At 35.2% G+C, this 21,446-nt stretch overlaps 1 protein-coding gene across 2 annotated transcripts in view; it reads left to right on the top strand.

The window, feature by feature from the left end:
• The window catches only part of DNAH5 (dynein axonemal heavy chain 5), a 116,004-nt gene that overhangs the window by 75,327 nt on the left and 19,231 nt on the right, over nucleotides 1-21,446 (top strand). For both annotated transcript variants that reach the window (XM_041475929.1, XM_041475928.1), the window contains exons 52-65: nucleotides 3,590-3,762; nucleotides 6,312-6,442; nucleotides 7,270-7,423; nucleotides 8,075-8,342; nucleotides 8,921-9,152; nucleotides 10,107-10,221; nucleotides 10,438-10,614; nucleotides 13,604-13,807; nucleotides 15,198-15,377; nucleotides 16,271-16,408; nucleotides 17,001-17,136; nucleotides 18,579-18,895; nucleotides 20,163-20,318; nucleotides 20,754-20,936. In XM_041475929.1, coding sequence (XP_041331863.1) covers nucleotides 3,590-3,762; nucleotides 6,312-6,442; nucleotides 7,270-7,423; nucleotides 8,075-8,342; nucleotides 8,921-9,152; nucleotides 10,107-10,221; nucleotides 10,438-10,614; nucleotides 13,604-13,807; nucleotides 15,198-15,377; nucleotides 16,271-16,408; nucleotides 17,001-17,136; nucleotides 18,579-18,895; nucleotides 20,163-20,318; nucleotides 20,754-20,936 — 2,564 coding nt within the window. The remainder of the gene's footprint in view (nucleotides 1-3,589; nucleotides 3,763-6,311; nucleotides 6,443-7,269; nucleotides 7,424-8,074; nucleotides 8,343-8,920; nucleotides 9,153-10,106; nucleotides 10,222-10,437; nucleotides 10,615-13,603; nucleotides 13,808-15,197; nucleotides 15,378-16,270; nucleotides 16,409-17,000; nucleotides 17,137-18,578; nucleotides 18,896-20,162; nucleotides 20,319-20,753; nucleotides 20,937-21,446) is intronic.

The following is a 21,446-nucleotide window of genomic DNA, read 5'->3' as shown; positions in this document are numbered from 1 at the left end:
AATTTTTATCTTAATGGGATTTCTAAGTCTATATTGATATCTAGTTGTCTGTATAGGAGAGCCTTGCTTTCATTTAAATTAGTGTGGCATAAACACAGAACTGCCAAATAGTGAACACGAGTCTTCATTATTCCAAAATGATGAAGGAAATTTGTTATGAATGACTTGAATTGGTGGGGTTCCAGTAGTAAATAAAGGATTGCAATGTAGATAACATGCCCTAGAAATCTGATAAAAAGAATACTGTCTCTCGGCTCTGGGCTAATCCAATACTCTTTAGGAAATAACTGTCACATGATTTTGTAACAAATGACTATTAATTCAGTTTTTCCTGAATGCTAGTTAAAAACCCATATGACTTATAGCAATACCTTTATGTCTTTCAAACAAAAACATGCTGTCACTGACTTCACTGAATAACCTGGGAATATTTATCAATTGTTGCAAAAGAACAGAAAACATATGCTTGTGTTTAGGGGAAGGTCATTAAGTGATTCAGTTATCTGTGTTGGTGTCACTGCAATGATGGAGGGTGGAGCAATAAAAGACTGGCATGAATGGTCAATGCTATTGGAACCTTTCCTTGAACAATTGAAGTAATCAGAAGATAGTGACAAAAGGAGAATAAAGGATAGGACATATTTCATTGGAAGGAATCAAACTGAAATAAAAGTAAAGTGGTGTCAGAAAGGAAATAATTACATCCTTAAATAACTTGCTGTTCTCTATCAGTGTAGAGAAGACTGAAATGTAAGTCAGAATGCATACTGAGAGGGTGAAGAGTGATCTTTAATGTGAAAATTTAAGTCCACACTAGAAACCATCGTATTGAACTGAAAAATAAATGTTAAATGATAAATGTATTTCTCAAAATTATTTGCCTTTTTGGTGACAGATTAAATGTACCTGTCCTGTAATGTGCCTTTTAGCATGGAATTTCCTCTAAATACAAAGCTCATATAGAAAGGCTGTATTTTGCCCTCAATAGATTTCAGGACCTATCCTAAATCCTGAGACTTGAGAACCTCCTTTCTGGTTTTGGCTTAAAATGAAAAGAATAACAAGCGTAATTTTGGTTTCTTTTGTCCCTGTGATAGCATCTAGTATTTCCCATTATGGTGGAAGTGTAAGAGCAGGACCTTGATTTCTGAGCTCTTAAATACATAAAAAAGGAAGTCTGACATTGACTTCAAAGAGCCCTATGCTTAGATTAGCAATATGTTAACCGGTACTATGTAATTCTTTTGTCTCTGGGTTGTAAAAGCACTATATGTTTGTCCCTGAGAGAAATACTTGATGATTTAGATCTTAGTCAACTTTTAGATCTTAGCTTCAAGGGAATTGTTAGTGGTGCTAGTGATCTCAAGACGCTCCACCTATTCAAAGGTGTTTTTATCACATGGTTTTGTCATTGTTATTTAGTACTTGTGATTATGAATCTTGAGATTGAGCAAGACTTTAAAGTAATACATTTTGCTGGCTGCCTCTCTAAGTAACAGAAAACTCTGCCCTTTATTAGGTTTTGTACTTGATTATACTGTCCTTGGACATTAATAATAAAACTGTAGGAACAGAATTAAGGTGATATAATTATTTTAAATGTTTCAAAACTGTAAAAGCTTAAGTCCTTGATGTATTTCTTATTAGTTTCTTATCAGCTGCTAATTTGTTTAAATGTCTTATTCAACTTGTAAGAAATTGATTTCTGCCTGGAATATTCCTTTAGTTTAACCGTGCTTTTACAGGTTAAAATAAGAAGTCAAATGATTTAATTAGATTTTAATCTAGAGGAGTGTTCATATGCAGAAGCAATATAGAGCTAAAAATTCTGAAATTTCTGAAAGCCTTAGGGAAATATTTATTTTACTGGGATGATTTATTTCCTTGATTTTAATTATACCAATTAGAGCTAATATTTTGAATTATATGTTTTTTCAGCAAGTTAGAAGAGGCTTAGCAAAACTGATTGATTTAGGATAACTGGAAAAATACATCCTGTAGCATATATAGATCACAAAATTCTGAAACTAATTGAGCTAAATGTATGTAAATAAGAGCAAAATGTATTGTACTAGTATTGTACTAGTATTTTTGAGGAAGTCCTAACCACCAACCAAAAACCCGCTGATGTCTGCCTGCTGTCACTGTTTCAATGAGATTTGTCAGGTATTTACTAATGAAATATGGTCTGGATGAGAAGTGAGATGGATTGAAAATTGCTGAATGCTCAAGCCCAGACAGTGGTGACCAGTGGCTCAAGGTCTAATTGGAGGCCAGTAAATAATGATGTATCCCATGGATCAACACTGGATTCAGTCATCCTCAACATTGTCGTTAGTGGTCTGGGTGATGGGGCAGAGTGCACCCTCGAGCCAGTTCCCAGATGACACAAAACTTGGAGGAATGGTTGGTATGCCAAAGGTTCTGCTGGCTCCTAGGTAACTTAACTGGAGCTCCATCAGGTTCAACAAAGGGAAGTGAAAAGTCCTGGACCTGGGGAGGAAAGGTCCCACGCACCAGTATATGCTCATGGTCACCCATCTGCAAGTCAGCTTTGCAGAAATGGATCTGGAGGTGCTGGTTGGCACCAACCTGAAGATGAGCCAGCAGTGTACCCTTGCAGGAAGAAAAAACTAGTGACATTCTGAGTTGCATTAGAGGAAATGCAGCCAGCAGGCTAAGGGAGGTGGTCCTTTCCTTTTTTCAGCATTGGTAAGGCCACACCTGGAGTGCTGTGTCTGAGTCTGGGCTCCCCAATACAAGAAAGACACAGACACACTGGATAAAATCTGTTGAAGAGCTCCCCCCGACTCTGACAGTCTGGTTCAGGTTGTCCAGAGATGTTGTGGAGTCTGTTTTTGGAGGTATTCATAAGTTAGCTGAGCACAGTCTTGGGGAACCAGCTCTAGGTGGCCCATCTTGAGCAAGGGGTCGGACCAGATGACCTTCAGAGGTCCCTGACGATCTCAACTTTTCTGTAATTTTATTTGCTGTAAGAATTCTTATGAATGAGAGCATGTCACCTTTCAGCATGATTAAGGTTATGAATGGAAAAATGAGGTAGCAGCACTGTTAACTCCTTTCTTTGAGAGTTGACTTGTGTCTTTTATATCACCTAGGGAAATAAATGTATGCCAATTCACAGTGAATATATTTTTTTGTTATGGCAGCTATTAATTTCAAGAGTACATTTTTTCTAGTGCAATTATTTAATAAATGTATACTATTTTTCTTTTACAGAAAAGGTTATTTGTAATTTCTAACTGAAGTATTTATTTATCTTCATTCTCTGGTACTACTTTTTTTTTGCAAGCACCTAAACAAGTATCATTTTCATCATTCCAGTTTCAGATAAAGAAGGCTATTTATTTTTTTTCTCTTTTTGTCTTTAAAAATTGTGTTGCTGAAATTACCATTTCTTACAGGCAGGGTGTACTCAGCACTCTCATATGTACATCTAAAATATAATTTATAATAAACCTGTTTCTGGGTAGTGAAACTTCATGTTATCTTCACTTACTTACCCCCTCATTGAACCTTTGTCAATTATTTAAACTGCTAAGGTTTTATTACTTGCTTTTTGTTCTAGATGAGAAACCAGAGGAAGTTAATTTAGATATTCCCAAAGTCTATGAACCAATCTCCTCATTTCATCAGCTACGGGATCGTTTAAATAAGTTTTTGCAAACATACAATGAGAATGTTCGTGGTAGTGGAATGGACATGGTTTTCTTTGAGGATGCCATGGTTCATTTAGTCAAGGTACAGTCTTGCCGGATTGCCATTTCTTGTTTTTCACTTGCCCACATCTCCTTTGAGTAGAGGTATGCATGTATCAAGGTAAATTACTTCTGAAACTGCAGCAAATAATTTATTGCTATCAAATATTTGATCTGTCACACTGTGACTAGGTATTAAAACCTATTAAAAACTTTTCAGAAAATGCACCAGATGGAACTACTATTTTATACCTATCTTTTATGTTTGGTGGGATCATGGTGCTAGCTGTTCTAATTCTATTTCAACCTTCCCTCTTAATTCTTCTGGGAGCCCTTCCTGTCTTTGGAATGAGTCAAATGAAATTCAGGTTAAGACATAATTGGTTGCTTCTGAAGGAGTACGCACAGCAGAGGAGGAATTAATATAGTCCAACATTCTTTTGTAGATCCACAGTATGCTCACTGCTTTTAAAATTCTTTTGAATATGGATTGGAACTGACCGTAACTTTTAGCACAGCACAGCTTGAGGTGATTGTTCATACAGAATAGGCCTCATACAAAGGAGAGCTTTTTTTTAACACTAGAACCCCTATTGTCTCAGTTGAATACTGAGATTGTCAGTATTTTTTATAATAAATTATTAAGAACTGAATATGTAATTGCATCATCGCTCCAAATATAATATTAAATATCAAAACAGTTTAAATTTAATTATAGTCGACAAACACATTGCATCTCTAGTTTTCAAAATTTTGGGGTGAATTCTTGTTATTTCACAAAGTTAGCCTCTTTCTTTCTAAGGTTCACTGCAAAATTAATGATGTTGTGCCCTGCATTTCTTTAAGATAATTGTAAATAATCATCACATTTACCAATAAGTTTCTCATTTATTTCTGGGAAAAAACTATATAAGTTTAGGATGTAATAATTTTTTTTTTTCCACTGAACAGCTACCTGTCATCAGGAATAGCTTATTTGGGTAGCTAGGCGGTAAATACCTGAAATATTTTATTAGTGTTTGCTTGGATAAAATGATAATTTTATGCTTTATGCAAAATGCTTTGCTTGGATAAAAAGTGTTTCTGTGATTCTAAATTCTTGAAAACAGTAACGGGAACAAATGTGTAGACCTGAGACAGCTTCGAAGAGAAAGTGAGATAGGCTCAGTTGAGGTAATGCCTAATCTGAGCTGACCTAATATGACATTGAATGAGTTAAAGCTGAGGGATATCTTAAACAGAGAGCAAAGTTTCCAATTAACAGCTTGTGTGCCTCTGCCTGGAACAGATCTGATAGCCATTTTTGAAATGATCAGTGATATTGCAAAGGTGTTGTGCAAATTAAATTTTCTTTCTTTGGTTAAATAATTAAACTTAGAGTAAGCCTTCATACTTATTCTTATATTTCTTCTAAAACATTAACTTATGGAAAATAAATACATTACATTCAATACGTAAAATAAATAGGTTTAAAATTAGAGAAAATTGGCATGACTATTTTTAATAGCTTAGAAAGAAGTAACTTAAGAGGAAGGGCAAGTAAATAAGTTGTCCCAGGTTGTTTGCTGACGTGATGGAACTCTGGAGTCATCAAAGAACTTTTCAAGATAATAAAGAGAACAGAAGCCAATCCTGTGCATCATTGCTTGTACAGAGGAGACCAGCTGCTCACCAGCTGGCTGGTATTATTGTGTCTTTGAGAGGAATTGGCTCTCTGCTGCTCTGGATATTGATGTAGGCTCTTCTGGGTACAGTGAGGGTCTGTCCACTTGCAACTGATGGACTGCCATGTTTCATGGCATTGTTTTTTGGCTGTGGGCAGTAGGACAAATGCTGTATGCAGCTCACAGTTACCACTGAAATTTTTTTTTGCTCTGAATTCTAAAGGGTCTGTTTGTTTACATTGCACAGTCCTGAATTGAAGGGAAATGTGGAGCAGTAGGAAGCTACTGCCTTTTGATTTAAAAGATAAATAATGAAGTGGGAAAGAAATGTTGATCTAATTGGGAGATGTTTCACTGTGATCAAATATTCATACTTGATACTGTGCATTTTTACAGTCAAGTAAATGAGAAATGTAAAAGCTTTCATTATAAAGGTAGTATTATTGCCTGCTGCAGAGAATACTGAGGACTTTGTCCTAAATTGAACATGCCTGGGACATCCTGTCCTTCAGGTCACAATGAAAGAGCTAGGTGAGATGAGTCTTAGCAAAGTTATCCAGAGGTCATGGTATTGGGGAAATTATTTCCTTCCCAGTTTTGATAATCCCTCATGCTGTGATAGCACATCGCTAAGAAATCACAGCTGAGATTTACTTGCACTTTGTGGGAGATGTAATTCTACTGATAACTGAACATATGCAGTGATGGAATCAAATGGTTGCTATGCAATTTGACAGGTCAACAGTATATATTGTAAAGTACATATGTCCACAGAATATATTAATAGTAATATAGACTCCTTTAATTAAACCTTGACGTTTTCATTAGTTCTTAATTTCTAATATAACTTTATTAATGCAGTAGCATAGAATTTTTGAATGCGTGACTCTTACACATTGTAGCAATAAATGACTGGTATATTACACAGATTTCCCGTGTGATTCGCACTCCTCGTGGAAATGCTCTCTTAGTTGGAGTTGGTGGCTCAGGAAAGCAGAGCTTGACAAGACTGGCATCCTTCATAGCTGGCTATGACACATTCCAGATAATGCTTACAAGGTGAGCATTACCTGAAATTTAACTAATTAAGTACTTTGTGTTTTGAGTCTTCCTATAAATAAAACAGGCTCACATTCTCTGCTTAGAGTAGTCTGATCACTGTCACGTAGAGTGGAAGAACATGACAATCCTTTGGAACTTACTAGATTTACTTGATTTTCTACAATAATTGTGAATTTTTACTATCTTTGGAGTAGGAAAATATTTTGTTTTCTTCACAGCAAGAGAGAGAATATTGGAGGTGTCAAGTTATCTTTGCATCTTCACACAGTACATTAAATGGCACTGAAAATATTTTTAGGTGGTTATCTATCCAAAAGACCTTTATGAATTAATCTTGTAATATTTGAAATGCTGTCATCTGAGGAGGTTGAATCTTTATCCCTGCCCTCTAATTTGGTAGATCTTATGTATCAATCAGTATTTTGACAGCCTTTTCTAAGTACATTTTTGCCTTATTTTGTATTGTTCAACCCAGTGTGGTTTCTTTTGAAATAACTCACAAAAGATTAAAAAAATCATAAATCCTTCTCTGAATGACTCAGAATGAATACCATCCCAACTGTCTGTAGGACAGGTCAATTTTGGTACTCAAATGTCATTTTAGAGAAGTGAAATTATTTTTAATTTTTGCAGGTGTGTTGGCTGCAGAAGAATTGTAGGTTCACAGGTGGGAATGTCCCTTGGTGTGGGTCTCATCAGAGATGTATCTAATAAGCACCATTCCAAGATGTTAATTAGCTTGGGTTTTCTTACTGTTTTGGTCAGAGAAGATATTTTTTAAAAGAGATGAGTATTTGTTCAACTTTTTTTTTTTTTTTTTGTAGATCCTACAACGCTTTAAACTTGTTGGAAGATCTGAAACTCTTATACAGAACAGCAGGACTGCATGGCAAAGGCACCTGTTTTCTTTTTACAGACAATGAGATCAAAGATGAGTCTTTCTTGGAGTACTTGAACAATGTTTTGTCATCAGGAGAGGTGAGATGATAAATTTTCTGATTTTTAGAATTCCTAATACTGAGGTATAATAACAGAATTTATTTTAATATTTTGTTATGAGTCAAAGAGTACACTTCCAAAAACTAGAAATCAAGTGCTTTTTGTTGTTAGAGTATTACTAAAAATGAATGCAGTCTACAAAATCTACGAAATCCTAGGTTTGACTGAGAGAAGCTATCTCAAGGGACATGAGAATAGCTTTAAGAAAATAAAATGGAGACTTGAGAAATACTACTGATGTTTTAAATAGTTGTATGTTAAATCAACTATTAGTGTACAGTTAGTTTTTGTATGGTAAATTTATGTCCAGAATTGATGGATTTTATTGCTGTTATTTATTATTTCAGGGCTATGTTTCAGAGTAATGACTACTAGTTATTAGAAAATAAAGAGAAGGAACAAAAGCTATTGGAGGGTGGGGTTTAAAATTTACAGCAAGTTAGACGTCACTCTATTTAATGGAATAATTTCATTAGAACTTCTTCTTTAAAGGAGTTGGGGAGTACTAATAACTTCAGTGTCTGAGATGTATGACTCTTCCTACAATGCTCTGTGTTAAAAGAGCCTTGTGCAATGTCCTCTATTTTGGATCATCTCAAAAAGCATGAAAAATCTTCCTTCTTCCCAAAGGTGTCAAACTTATTTGCACGTGATGAGATAGATGAGATCATGAGTGACCTCATTCCCTCCTTCAAAAAGGAACATCCACGAAGACCTCCAGCCAGTGAAGCTCTGTATGACTATTTCATGGCCAGAGTCCGTCAGAACCTTCACGTAGTTCTTTGCTTTTCACCAGTAGGTGAAAAATTCCGAAATAGGGCCCTGAAGTTCCCTGCTCTCATTTCTGGGTGCACTATAGATTGGTTCAGCCGATGGCCTAAGGATGCGCTGGTGGCAGGTACGTGTAGGTTTTATCTTTGCAGATACATAATTTTCTGATCAGTAGCTGTTTTAATTGTGTTGAATTTTGCCAGAAGAAACTTACTTGATTCTGAAATTTGATGTAGGTATTTTCTTTTTTAAAGCCTGTTTTATTAAGCTGTTGAAATCTTTCTAACAGAGGAATGGTTTTGAAAACAGTTTAAAGAAAAATTCCCTGTGAAGATGTCTTTGCCTTCTTTGTAAAAAAGGCAAACATGCTATTAAAGAAAGAGATTATTTGTGACTGTGTCTGTGATAAGGCATACAGAGGAAGGCTGTGATTACCCAGTCCCTGGTAGGTAGTAGCTAGATTCAGGGTGAAAAAGCAGTTGCACACTTTGGAGATGAAGAATGACAGATCTTTGGCTATACTTTTTACTGACAGGTGTGGAATAATATTCAGAATTTGATGGTGAAGAGTAAAAAAGACTGGGTTTTCAGAATCTGGGTGAAAGCCAAGATGCTACATGCTGACTTGTTTTATAGTGACTTGTTTATAAGCTAAGATGTTTTTATGAATATTTACTTACATTTAGGCTTTCTTTCTTTCCTAAGTGTCTGATCACTTCCTGTCCTCATTTGATATGGACTGCACTGCTGATACAAAGAAGGAAATTGTGCAGTGTATGGGCTCATTCCAGGATGGAGTGGCAGAAAAGTGTTCTGATTACTTTCAAAGATACAGACGTTCCACGCATGTGACTCCCAAATCCTACCTGACCTTTATTCAGGAATATAAAACCACATACAAAGAAAAGCATGCTGAAGTGCAAATATTATCAAACAGGTAAACTACTCAGGTTACTTCTGTTTTGCTGTAGTTTTCTTCCCCAGGTAGGTATATTCTGATAAGCTTCATTTCAATGCATGGCTTGTCTCCCCGCACAGCAAAAAAAAGGTATTTTTAATTCCTAAAATTATGTGAAGGTGTAACTTATTAAAATATTATAGTTGCTCTTGTAATATACGATCAAGACTATATATATTTGGGTGGGGGGGAAGAGTAGTGGTGCCCTTTTTTCTACCTTCAGATTTACCAAGTTAGTTCACAAAGTCCAATTTCTTCCACTTAAACTTAGTTGCACTGTCTGAATTTGTCAGGGGTTACAGGTTACACTATGTCCGTTCTCCTGTATTTGTTCAGCTGTCCAAGTACTGCATAGCCTTTGCAGTAGCAGTGTTTGTAGAGGCCTTTTGAACTTGTCTGAAAAGTCCCAAATGAAGAATTTTTGGAAGAAAAAAAGCACTGTTGAAAGGGCATTTTAATGCTGAATCAGAGAAGTCTTATCTCAATACTATTTTTATTTTACTCTTTTGTTTGGTCTCAGTTTCTTTTCAGTGTCCACTTCAAATAAGAAATATTGTTTGGTTATAATTTTAAGAATTTTGGTGATCAGAAAATGCTTTCTGCTGTACAGAGCTCAGTTCTTTGATTAGTGGCTCAAGAGGGACAGTGGCATTTATAGAACAACATGTAGGATTTTTATGCAGTGATAAAGGCATACTGTTTGATCAGAAGTGGGTAAAATTTCAAGCCACAAGCTTTATTAATGTACTTTTGTTCACTTCATTGATTCTGAAGAGATCAGAAAGGTAAAAGTTCTTGTCCATGTTTTATTTTTGGTGTAAAACATAATTTGCAATTGTTCATTCTGATTGATGTGATTTATTCTATAGATGGAAAGTAGAGTGTAAATTACATAGTGAATGAGATGCTTTTTATTTTGCTTTTAAACTTCAGAATAAATACTGGTCTGGAAAAATTGAAAGAGGCCTCTGAGTCAGTGGCTGCTCTAAGCAGAGAACTGGAGGTAAAAGAAAAGGAACTCCAAATTGCCAATGAAAAAGCTGACATGGTATGTACAGCCTTCAAACTGTATTGCTGTTTGATTTTTTTCTCCTTTTATTCCTTGTATTTTGAAAAGATTAATCAATTAAAATGAAGTTAAGTGTTGGAAAGAAAGGATCTTGGATAACATTATGTTATTTGAGTTTTTTGGAATTGGACAGATATGATTTTACAAAAAAAACCCCTCTTTTAACTCTGGCATGTGGGTTTTCTCACATTCTAGGTATTGAAAGAAGTTACTGTAAAAGCACAGGCTGCTGAGAATGTGAAGGGTGACGTTCAGAAAGTGAAAGACAAAGCCCAAGCTATTGTAGACAGTATCACAGTTGACAAAGCCGTTGCTGAAGAGAAGCTGGAGGCTGCCAAGCCTGCTTTGGAGGAGGCAGAGGCAGCCTTACAGGTTAGTACATGGACCATGTATAACGTTACCACTAAGAAGGTGGATGTCTTTGGAACAAAAAATTGCAGGTGCATTGCATAACTCTTCACTTGACAAAAAGTAAATATACGTATTTTGAGACTTTTTAGGTTCTTTTTTGTTTTTCTTTTTTTCACATGAGTATCAACCCCCAAACAGTCAGTTTTCAGAAAAGGGCAAGTTTTAACATTCTTTGAAACTGTAATTGAATATAGCATGTGCCACTGGTTGATGTTAGACTGTCACTGAATATTGATACTATCATTAAACAGCTTGTGTGCAATGAGTGAAGTGCTGTCCATGCAAAATCAGTTGTAATTTCATCCAAATCCAAACCTTCTATTTTAAGTTTTCACAAAGAAATTGCATATTCAATAAGTTTTCCGGTCCACTATTTTCTGTCTTAAAAAATAAAATCTTTTCTTAGGAGTTGGAGCATTATCAAGGCTTCATTTCCCTCATCATACTTTTCTTGTGAAGCTTTTTTAATATAATGTCCATATATTTAAGCTTACAAAAGATTAATATTAGTTGATCTTGCATAGTATTTATCTTTGTCTGCTCAGCTGACTTTATAGGAGGATGTGCCTCAAGACATTTTGCTGTGAGCAGTACTAGTGGAATCTGAAATATACCTGTTAGATGCTAGCAGGGAGCTCACATCTCAAGAAACAGAAGAGTATGAAGAAAAAACCTGAAGGGTAGACAAACCTCAAAGGGTTTTATGTAGATTTTCTGGAAATGATACCTTTCCATTTGAGAGGCTGCCAGCAGCTGTGATGGTTAAAGACTGATTTGAAGGAATGGCATGATTAGCTTTGAAATCTAGTGTAGAAGAATTTTTATGGATCTTCTAAATGTAAGACTTCACTTTGAGTGGAAGATGTTTAACAGACTCTGATGCAAAAGTCTAAATGAAGGTTGATGACCTGACAGCTGGGAAGAGTGAAATAGGAGAGAAGGTTTGTATTATAAGACCCTGATATACAGCCACAGGAAAAAGTTTAAAGAGCTAGCAGCAATAAAACAGCAAACCTGCTAGTGGACAAGCATTCTGACAAATGAAAAAATAAGCATTGTTTATTAGTCAGCATCTGCAGTATAAAGAGAGCACTAGTATTATGTGTCTGGACCTGTATCTTATTAAAGGTTACTTTCTGCTTTTGGCTAAAATGGCTGAACCAAAACAATACTGCTCTTCTTGAAATGTAGGGTGCTAGTAAATGAAAACCTGAATTCAAGAAAAAGCAATGCTGGCATTATTGTAAAACTTCTCAATGGGAAAAAGTATTTGGGCTTAATCTTTAATTCTTAAATTTTCTATAAATAATTACTTTGCCTATGTCTAAAGGAGAAAGGCAAACTATCATAAAAAGACACCTAGCAGAATATGCCTATGTATTCTCAGCACTCACTCACTCCCTTAAGCAAGAATCTTCCCTGTATGGGTCTGCATCTTTCAAAAAATGAATCTCATAATCATTACAGATTTGCAAATTTGAGCTAGGGATTCCTGTAGTAGAATTCTGCTTGCAGAGTAGATAAATGCCTATTAAAATATTTGATAAATAGAAAGGTCATTAGCCAGATGAAAAAGTGAATAGCTATTTTACTCAATTTTTAACATATTTTAAGAATGATAAATGCTACATTAAGAGAAAGGTAGGCACACATTTTATAAGCATTTCTAAACATATAGTGAGATTAGTTTTTTAAAGTTTGAGTAAGAATTGTCAAAGTTCAGTAAAACTTTATTGCACTTTGCCCTGTAATAAAAATAGCACATTAAATGCACAACTATAGACAAGTAAATAAATAAATCAAATTTAATTGTAACAATTTGGCCACAATTTGTATGCTAGCAAAAAAAAAAAAAAAAAAGCTGAGCTGAATTTCCTAACAGTCACTAAGAAACACTGGGTAAAGTTTTCATGCAGATATCTGGAAAATCTCTGGTGAATTATTTGGTGCACACTGAACCCAACAAGCAGTAAAATATTGAAAGGAAATAAAGGGCTGGCAGAGGGAAGGCAGCCTGGATAGTCTGCAGTGCTTTTAAGTCCTTTTATTTAAGTATAGACACAAGTAATTAAAATCTGCCTTCATGAATTCCCAGTGGGGTGTGTACTAGGCTAGAAGCAAGATGTCATGACACTCACAGTAATCTGTTGCTTGCTGTTTGGGCTGTCGTGTACTTGGACTGATTAAACTGCCTGTAAATAAGCAAAGCTTCTGCTCAAAGTTGTGTGTGTTGTAGGAGCGGGGCTGTTCCCATTGTTCAGTGGTTTTGTTGCTTTGTATGGGATGTAGTAAACCCTGCTACTCAAATCAATTCTTCTCTATGGAGACATCTTCAGCAGATTTTTCTGATAAGTCTTTTCTGATTCATCATGTAGAGTTATGAGTTAGTGTTAGGCTTACACCCTGGGCTTATTTAGCCTTATTTATTAGGGCCTGGGTTTTCATACCTTAATATATTATATTTTTCTTGCAGGCCTGCTTCTAGGCCTGGAATATTCCTGGTAAGATGTATTAGGAGGTACAAACATATACATATACCAGGCATTGTCACTGGTTTCCTTAATTCACCTTCATTTGCTGGGTGTCAACAAAAAGTCTTTCCTTTCTAAACACAGTATCTGGTCAATATGTTTGCATTTAAAAAACAAGTAAAATTCCAAGATATTTCTGGTTTGCTCTTTTTTATTGTCAAAACAGGTCATTGTAGTTTTGAGTTTGAAGGTACTGCTGTGGAGGTGCTGTCCTGAGATTTCCTAGGAGTTGATAGGAGTTAATAGTAAAAATCTGACTGGGGGGTCCTTCTAGCTTCATGCTTTTTATAGGTAAAAATAACATATATATATATATATTTTATTCTCCCATTGTTTAATACCGTTGGTGAGTTTATGCTCCATGTTTTATTAACTAAACAGTAGCAGTAATTGCTTTGCCCTTTGCTTTCAATTCCTAGACAATAAAGCCTGCAGACATTGCCACCGTGCGCACGCTGGGTCGGCCCCCGCACCTCATCATGCGTATCATGGACTGCGTGCTGCTGCTCTTCCAGCGTAAAGTCAACCACGTGAAAATCGATCAGGAAAAATGCTGTACTGTCCCATCGTGGCAAGAATCGCTGAAGCTGATGACAACAGGGAACTTCTTACAGAGCCTACAGGTGCTTGCGCAACCTTTTTATTTTTTTTTTAAGTTTCATTTTTATAATGTAAGAGAATAAGGGACAATGTTTTCTCTGGTGTTCATAGGAGAAAAATATGCAAGGGAAATCACACGATAGATCTGAAATGTTAAGGTCTTAAGAATAAATATGTCAGAATGAAATAAACTTTAATCCTTCTTGCAAAGTCATGTTATAAATCAACTATAATTTTTCCTAAGGAAGGCAATGAAATTGTTTTAGGTGACAAATGACTCAAAGCTTGAAGAATTTGGTTTGGATAGCCATTGCTTATCTGTTTCATGAAAGCTGATAACAAACATTTTTTTTCTGGTATTTAACTTTTCATTAATTTTCAACATTTTAGCTTGTGTGCTGGTTTGGAAAAGCATAGATGGTTACTAGGCTGAACTCAACCAGGACTTCTTAAAATGTGGATTTTTTTTGGTTCACATGATTTGTCTAGGGAAATGGAAAGACTAACTAACTGGTAAAAAACCACTTTTCATAACATAACTAATAATATTATGATTTAACTAGTTGGAATAAATTGTATGTTTTCCTGCTCCACTGAGTGTTATCATCCCTGATTTCTGCATTTTGAGTTTACTTGATTTGTCACTGGTCTAGTAGGAGGCTTGACCTGCTTTGTATGGCTGGTAGTGGCATGGATCTTATTTATGTAGTATTCACATTGCATCTACTTGTAAAGATTTTTAATTTTCTAAAGGACTTCAACATTTCATTTTGCTCGTGTTTAATTAAACCTATTTGTACTTCAGGGAACAGCTCTTTTTCAAGTTTGTCTGGGATTGGGTTTTATTATACATTGTAAATAAATTTGAGGGAGAAAACTGAGAGCTTTTCAGGAGGAAAAAAGGAAAATATGCTTTTTCAAGAAAAGAGTAAAATTAAGTTATTTAAAAATTAAATACATTCCAGTAATTAGACAAGGTAATGTAAGGGTAAGATAGATGGCTTGACCTTTGAAAGGACTGTCTTGCAGAATGCATGATTTTGAACTAGAGTTTAGCTCTTCATTTTCTTTTTGAAGATTGTTAAAACTTATCCTGTACTAAGCAAAATAAAATTTCTAGCAGGACCAGTGGTATTTTGAAACAATGATTAGCTGTGTAACAGGAATAGTGAGTGTGAGATAGCAAAGATCATAAATGAAAGCAAACTTTTTTTCCATTTTATAAGTATATATAACAGTAGAATGACTTCGTAAAGGTGTCAAAGATACATGTGACATATAATTTCATATTAGTTGTTTGTAAGTAACACTTGTGATCTTTCTAGTGTTCTATGTGTTCTGAAATACATGTATGTATCATTTACATTTACTGCATATATTTTGTATCTTGCATTTTCAAAAAAATTTTTTCAGCAATTTCAGAAAGACACAATTAATGAAGAAGTGGTAGAACTTTTGAGCCCATATTTTGAAATGGTGGACTATAACATTGAGACAGCTAAGAGAGTATGTGGGAATGTTGCTGGCCTTTGCTCATGGACCAAAGCTATGGCAGTATTTTTTTCTATCAACAAGGAAGTATTACCATTGAAGGTACGTCTGTTGGTCAGCCAAAGACACCCTCTACTGCTTCTCATCCTCACCTGTTTGCACTTGAGGATTTAATCAGTGGGATAGTTCATATGACTTATTTGAACTGGTGGTTCCCTTTCTTGAAATTTATTGCCTTGAACACTGTACTTCTATAATAAAATACATTTCAATTGTACCTCCACTTGTACATTTGAGTTGTCAAAATTATGAAAGAGATGGTGTGGTTTTATGCCTCTGGACCTCTACTGGATGGAGTTAAAGCATCTGTCATCTAGTTAAATACACTAATGAAATTGCTCTACATTATTTTGAATTAAGTAGAAAAAATTCTTGAGATTTGGTTCTTTTAATACTCCAGATCTCAGTTCATAAGAAGATTGTACAGATACTCTTTATCAGTGTTATGCAGAAAAAAACAAAAAAAAACAAAAAAAACAGGCCTAAGTAGTTAGAATGAAAGTCGGGAAGAATGTGGTCAAGCATGTTTAACAGAGAATAGCTTGTATTATAATGTGAATGACTGAGGAGGAAGCAAGATTTGTATTTCAGCCTAGCATATTGGTTGGACAAATCAAGTAGACTTGTAGAGGCATCATTCTCTTCTGCAAGCCGTGTCAGACTAACTTTTGTGTCACATGAAGAGCGACTGGCATTCCCAGAAATATTTTTAATTGTTTTTTTTCCAATTGACATTAATCCAACTGTTCAAGTGCAGCTATCTGAAATAAGAATTTAGTTTGTTGTAAAATGCAAATAAAAGGTTTTGCTGTGTTATGAAATCTCTGCTGAAGAGTTTGGAAATGTAGTGCAGGAAAACTTTCTGAAGCATATTATAGCAAATACTTTGAAATTCGCTGCGTATGAATACACTTCTATGTTTTTATTCTCTGTAGGCTAATTTAGCAATTCAAGAGAAACGCCTAACCAGTGCTATGCTGGATCTGCAGAAAGCTCAAGAAGAGTTGGGAGCCAAGCAAGAAGAATTAGATATTGTGCAGGCAGAGTATGAAAATGCAATGAGAGAAAAACAGGTGAACTGCCTTTCACAGGAAAAGTTTCTACTCTTGCTTTAAGGAACACGTAATATGTTCTTACAATTTCACTGTTATTCCTTGAAAAGTATGTTGATGGACAGCAGATAAGAGATAGTATTTGAATACTGCCTCTTTGCTTTCTACCTCTCTCCTTTGCCTCTGATCCTCTCCCGTTTCCTCCCACCCCCTCAAAACTATTTTATTTGTATTCTTTATTCATTGCCTATTACTGTAGCTTCAAATTTCATGCATGTTATACATGTAAAATGTGTTTGAAATTCTGAGTAGAATTCCACAGAATTAATAAGTATCAAGAATTTTACATGCTATTCAACAACTGCACCAAAACAAAAGCTAAGAACAGACATATTAAAAAGAAATATTGAATAATGTTTCTGGGAGATGTTGATAGTTTGTCCTGATATATTTTTTCCATCTCACTTTCCCTCCTCTGCATGGTGATAGAGATGTTTAAGAATACATTTCTAACCTGTTCTATATCTCCTGGTTTAATGAGGTGTAGAGATTTTTTCTGCCCTATCAGATGTATGACTGTAAACAATTTCTCTTGGTGCGTGGTTTTCTCTAGACTTTGCTGGAAGATGCTGAGCGTTGCCGACATAAAATGCAAACTGCCTCGAGTCTTATAAGTGGTTTAGCAGGTGAAAAAGAGAGGTGGACAGAACAGAGTAAAGAATTTGCCATGCAAACCAAGAGATTGGTTGGTAAGTTTTTATCCAAACCTTTGAATTTGGAAGCAAGTTGTTTGACTTATGAGTAGTGGAACTGAAAACATTTGTAATGTCAAACTTTTCCTTTGTATCTTAGATCCCTGTCTCAAAACCAAGGATAATTGTTTTAATTTCTTTGCTAAAGCCCTGTTAGGTGAAAAGTAAATATAAGGCTAAAGTTCATATTTAAAAAAAAAATAGGTAATGGATGCTGTGAATGTGGTGGCACATATTTGGGACACTAAAATTTTAACTGGACTGATATTTGTAGGTAACAGTTCAAAGAGAGTGATTTGTTAGCAAGCACTAATAAAACGTGTAAAACTGAGGATATATATTGAGGTAAGGAATACTGATGCTCAGGCACTGACATTTATATGTAGAAATCAATATTTTTAGCTGCAGTTACTAATGTTCATAAGAATTTGCTTCTTAGAAGGTCATTATTATTTTTTAAATTCGCACTTGTAAACTGAAGTACTTTGTAATAAATTATTGGTTCATTAGCTAGATCAATAAATGAACATTATCTTGTCATTTATTGGGCTGAACTATCTTCTCTGCTTTTACCTTGAAAGGCTGCAAAAAGCAACCTTGTTGTATGGGTTGTACTATGGTAACTCAATTGTGGTTTATTTGATGCTATAATATATACATTGGTATTAACTTATTAAAAATCCAGGATACCTTCCCCACAGATTTGTCCTATTTCTTTTACAGATAACTTGAAAGTGTCCAAAAAATACTAGGGCTCGGTATAAAAGTATGATATCTTCTCCAGTTTAAATTTTGCATTCTTATGTCAGAGGTACAAAACCCCCTCAGACTATGGTGTCATGAAATTTAGGGGGAAAATTTTGAAACTGAACAGAAGATTAAAAGTTGTCACACTTAATACCTCCATAATTATGTTTGTGACAGGTTTTGCTACCAGTACTCATCACTGTAATTGATTTACAGTAATTTAATTGAACTAGTACTTAGAGGGGGGGTTCCACCCTGCCCCGCCCCCCACACCCCACACACCCCCCAAATTGTTTAAGCCTGTTCTTATGAATGCTCAAGGAAATGATGAAGCTAAAAGTTTTTGACTAAATCCTCTCTGCCATGTCCTGCTTGTTCAGGATCTGGTGTTTGGAATAGCATTACATGTGTGTTGAGTTGACCTTAAGAAGCTACCAGATGCTGATCTCTTCATTCCTACAATTGCATAGTAAAAACAAATTAAATGTGGCTTCCACTGAAATGTACCATTGTCATGCCGTGCAGTGAGCCTTGGAAAAAAGATTGATTTGTCTTCTTTATGGGTCAAAGTGTGTTCTTCAGCCAAAACTTGCAGCTACTAGTGAAGGAAACAGCTTGTTCATTAATAGAATTGGCAAAGTTATAATGCTTTGTTTTGTTTTGGTTTTTTTCCCCTCCTTTTTCTCTTTGAGGTGATGTACTCTTGGCTACAGCTTTTCTGTCCTATTCTGGTCCTTTTAACCAAGAGTTCCGCAGTCTGCTGTTAAATGACTGGCAAAAGGAAATGAAAAGCCGAAAAATTCCTTTCCGTAACAACCTGAACCTCATAGAAATGTTGACTGATGCTCCAACTATCAGTGAATGGAACCTGCAAGGATTGCCAAATGATGACTTATCCATACAGAATGGAATCATTGTTACTAAAGCATCTCGTTATCCTTTATTAATTGATCCACAAACACAGGGTAAAATTTGGATTAAAAATAAGGAAGGCAGAAATGACCTTCAGGTAATAGAAATGCTTCTGCTTTCATAATCCCTAGAAACTCTTAGCATACAGGCATTACAATTAATTGATTCTCCTAATGCTTAGGAAATGACATTTGTACAAAAAGCCTAGTTTGAATATAAAGAATGTCTCAGATATATTTTAGTGGATTTGAGATTTGACTAGAGTTGGAAGCATATCCTTTAGCATCAGTGACTCAGTTTGTTTAATGAATTTATTTTAATGGAACATAATCTTTGGAAAATAGGCTAGATGGGAAATGTCTGGTAATAAACATGTTTCCAGAATAATGTAAGTGTTAGGAAAAAAAAAAACCAACTAGTTGATTAATACAATTTCATGTAAGTGTTTATAAATGAAAAATCCCAGCAAGAGATTTTTTCATCTTTTAATCAGAAATTATTGCTAATTGTTGCTGTCTTAGTATGGATGTCAGCTGCTAAGTGCTCTGCAAATATACAGGGAAGACATAGTGCTACATTGTATAGTCTGAGGCAAGATACACAAATTCAGTTCAAACAACAAAATATGAGGAATTCCTGCAATTACGATGACACCAATAAAGCAGCTTTAAAAAAAATAATCCCTGAAATCCATAAAAGTAGTTTGAGGTGTGATAATAGAGTGGCTCTGTGCATACAGCTACCACTTTCATGCTGATTGTTATCTAGGTGTGGAAACCTTTAATGACCTTAATAACCTTAGTTATGATAAAAATATTTGTTAGTTTTTTTTCCAGCTTTATTAAAGTCGAAGGTAAATGTGCTTTTTGAACATGTTGAAAATCCCGGTTATACTGGGGACTATTTAAAGCAAAGACTTATTAAGGTCCTGTTCCATGTAAACCTCTAATTTTCAAGGGTGAAAAAAACCACAGAAAAATACTTATCTTGGAATTGACCCTGCTGTAGTTTCACTTGGAGATGTTAGCCAAGATAAAATTGAAGGTGCTAAAAGGTTCCTGTGAATTTTTCCTGTGAAATTCTTGAGTAGTTGTACTCATAGGATATCAAAATTGGAAGTGATCAGCGCTGCTTTGCTTCTACCTTTGCAACTGAAAAATAGAACTTTGCATTCCATGAGATCTGGTAATAGGGTATGCTGATGTTACCTTTCCTTGACAAGCTCACAATCCTTGAGTTAATACTAGTCTACTCACAGGATCATTGCTTTTGGTAGTACTTCAAAGAAAATGAAATAATTTATAAATACAAAACTAAGAAAAAGATTGGTAAATGAGCATAAGGTATTGCATCTATGTTTTTAGATCACTTCTTTGAATCACAAGTATTTTAGAAACCACTTAGAAGACAGCCTTTCTTTGGGAAGACCTCTTTTAGTAGAAGATGTTGGAGAAGAGCTGGACCCGGCACTTGATAATGTTTTGGAAAGAAACATCATTAAAACAGGTTCAGCCAACAAGGTACAAATAAAACAAGTGAGCAAACATATGGAAATTCCCCTTTCCTCCCTTCCCCTCCCCACAATCTGTCCTTAGCAAAACAATTCCTAATAAATATAGGACTATAAAAATTAAACTCTTGATTTTCATTAATACTGATGAAAGAAAAAATAAGCATGAGTTTAAGTTCACAAGTGGTTAATATGTTTAAGGTATAGAGTTCCTTATTCCTTTGCTTATGACAATTTTTAGAAGTTGAAATAATTTTTGGATGGGCCATTTAAGATGGTCCTTAACTTTTCTCAACAAATTTTTTTGCATCAGCTGTATGATTTAAAACTGGATTTTTATGCCTTTAAGCAGAATAATGTAACCTTTCTTTCCTATATGCAGTATCTGAAAAAGTGTGTATCGGCTCTTAATATTTCAAGACTTGTTTTTCACATTTTTCTTAAGGTCAAAGTTGGTGATAAGGAAGTGGATGTTATGAATGGCTTCAGACTTTACATTACTACAAAACTGTCAAATCCATGTTACTCTCCTGAAATTAGTGCTCAAACTTCCATAATTGACTTTACTGTAACCATGAAAGGTCTTGAAAATCAACTCTTAGGCAGAGTCATTCTCACAGAGAAGCAGGTAAAAGAATTGATTGCATCTCTTTTCCTGTCTGTAGTTCTTATATTTACCTGTAGAATGTTTTACTTTAATTTATTACTCTCTATTCCCATGTTGCAAGGTAACTTTCTGGCTCTCTCTATTGTGATTATTCTTACTATAACCTATTTGTAATGGTTTAAAAAGTGACACAGAAGCAATTGACTCATTCATGTGTAAGTTTCTCGGTCTCTTTATTGTTGCAACTGAACTTTGTTAACCTTATTTTTCCTGCCTCAATGAGTTATAACCTCAAGAATGTCCTGCGGAAAGCAAAAGGGCCTGAAATCAAAACTGATGTTCTTCTGGAGCTCATGACAACATAACCTAATGCAAAGAATTCAGACTTAGTTGCTTCCTTGCTCCAAGGGAAAATGGGCTACCTACTGACATACCTTGTGACATTGCAGATATATTAGTTGATGAAATCCAGGTTCAAGATGCCAGTCCCAGTCAACATGCCACCTGCAGTTCTGGAGGGAGGCTGATTGG

This window comes from Pyrgilauda ruficollis, unplaced genomic scaffold (assembly GCF_017590135.1).
Source record: "Pyrgilauda ruficollis isolate IOZ18807 unplaced genomic scaffold, ASM1759013v1 scaffold37, whole genome shotgun sequence".
NCBI classification, from domain to species: Eukaryota; Metazoa; Chordata; class Aves; order Passeriformes; family Passeridae; genus Pyrgilauda; species Pyrgilauda ruficollis.
Note: the sequence above shows the minus strand (reverse complement) of the source record. Positions and strands in the feature narration are given on the sequence as shown.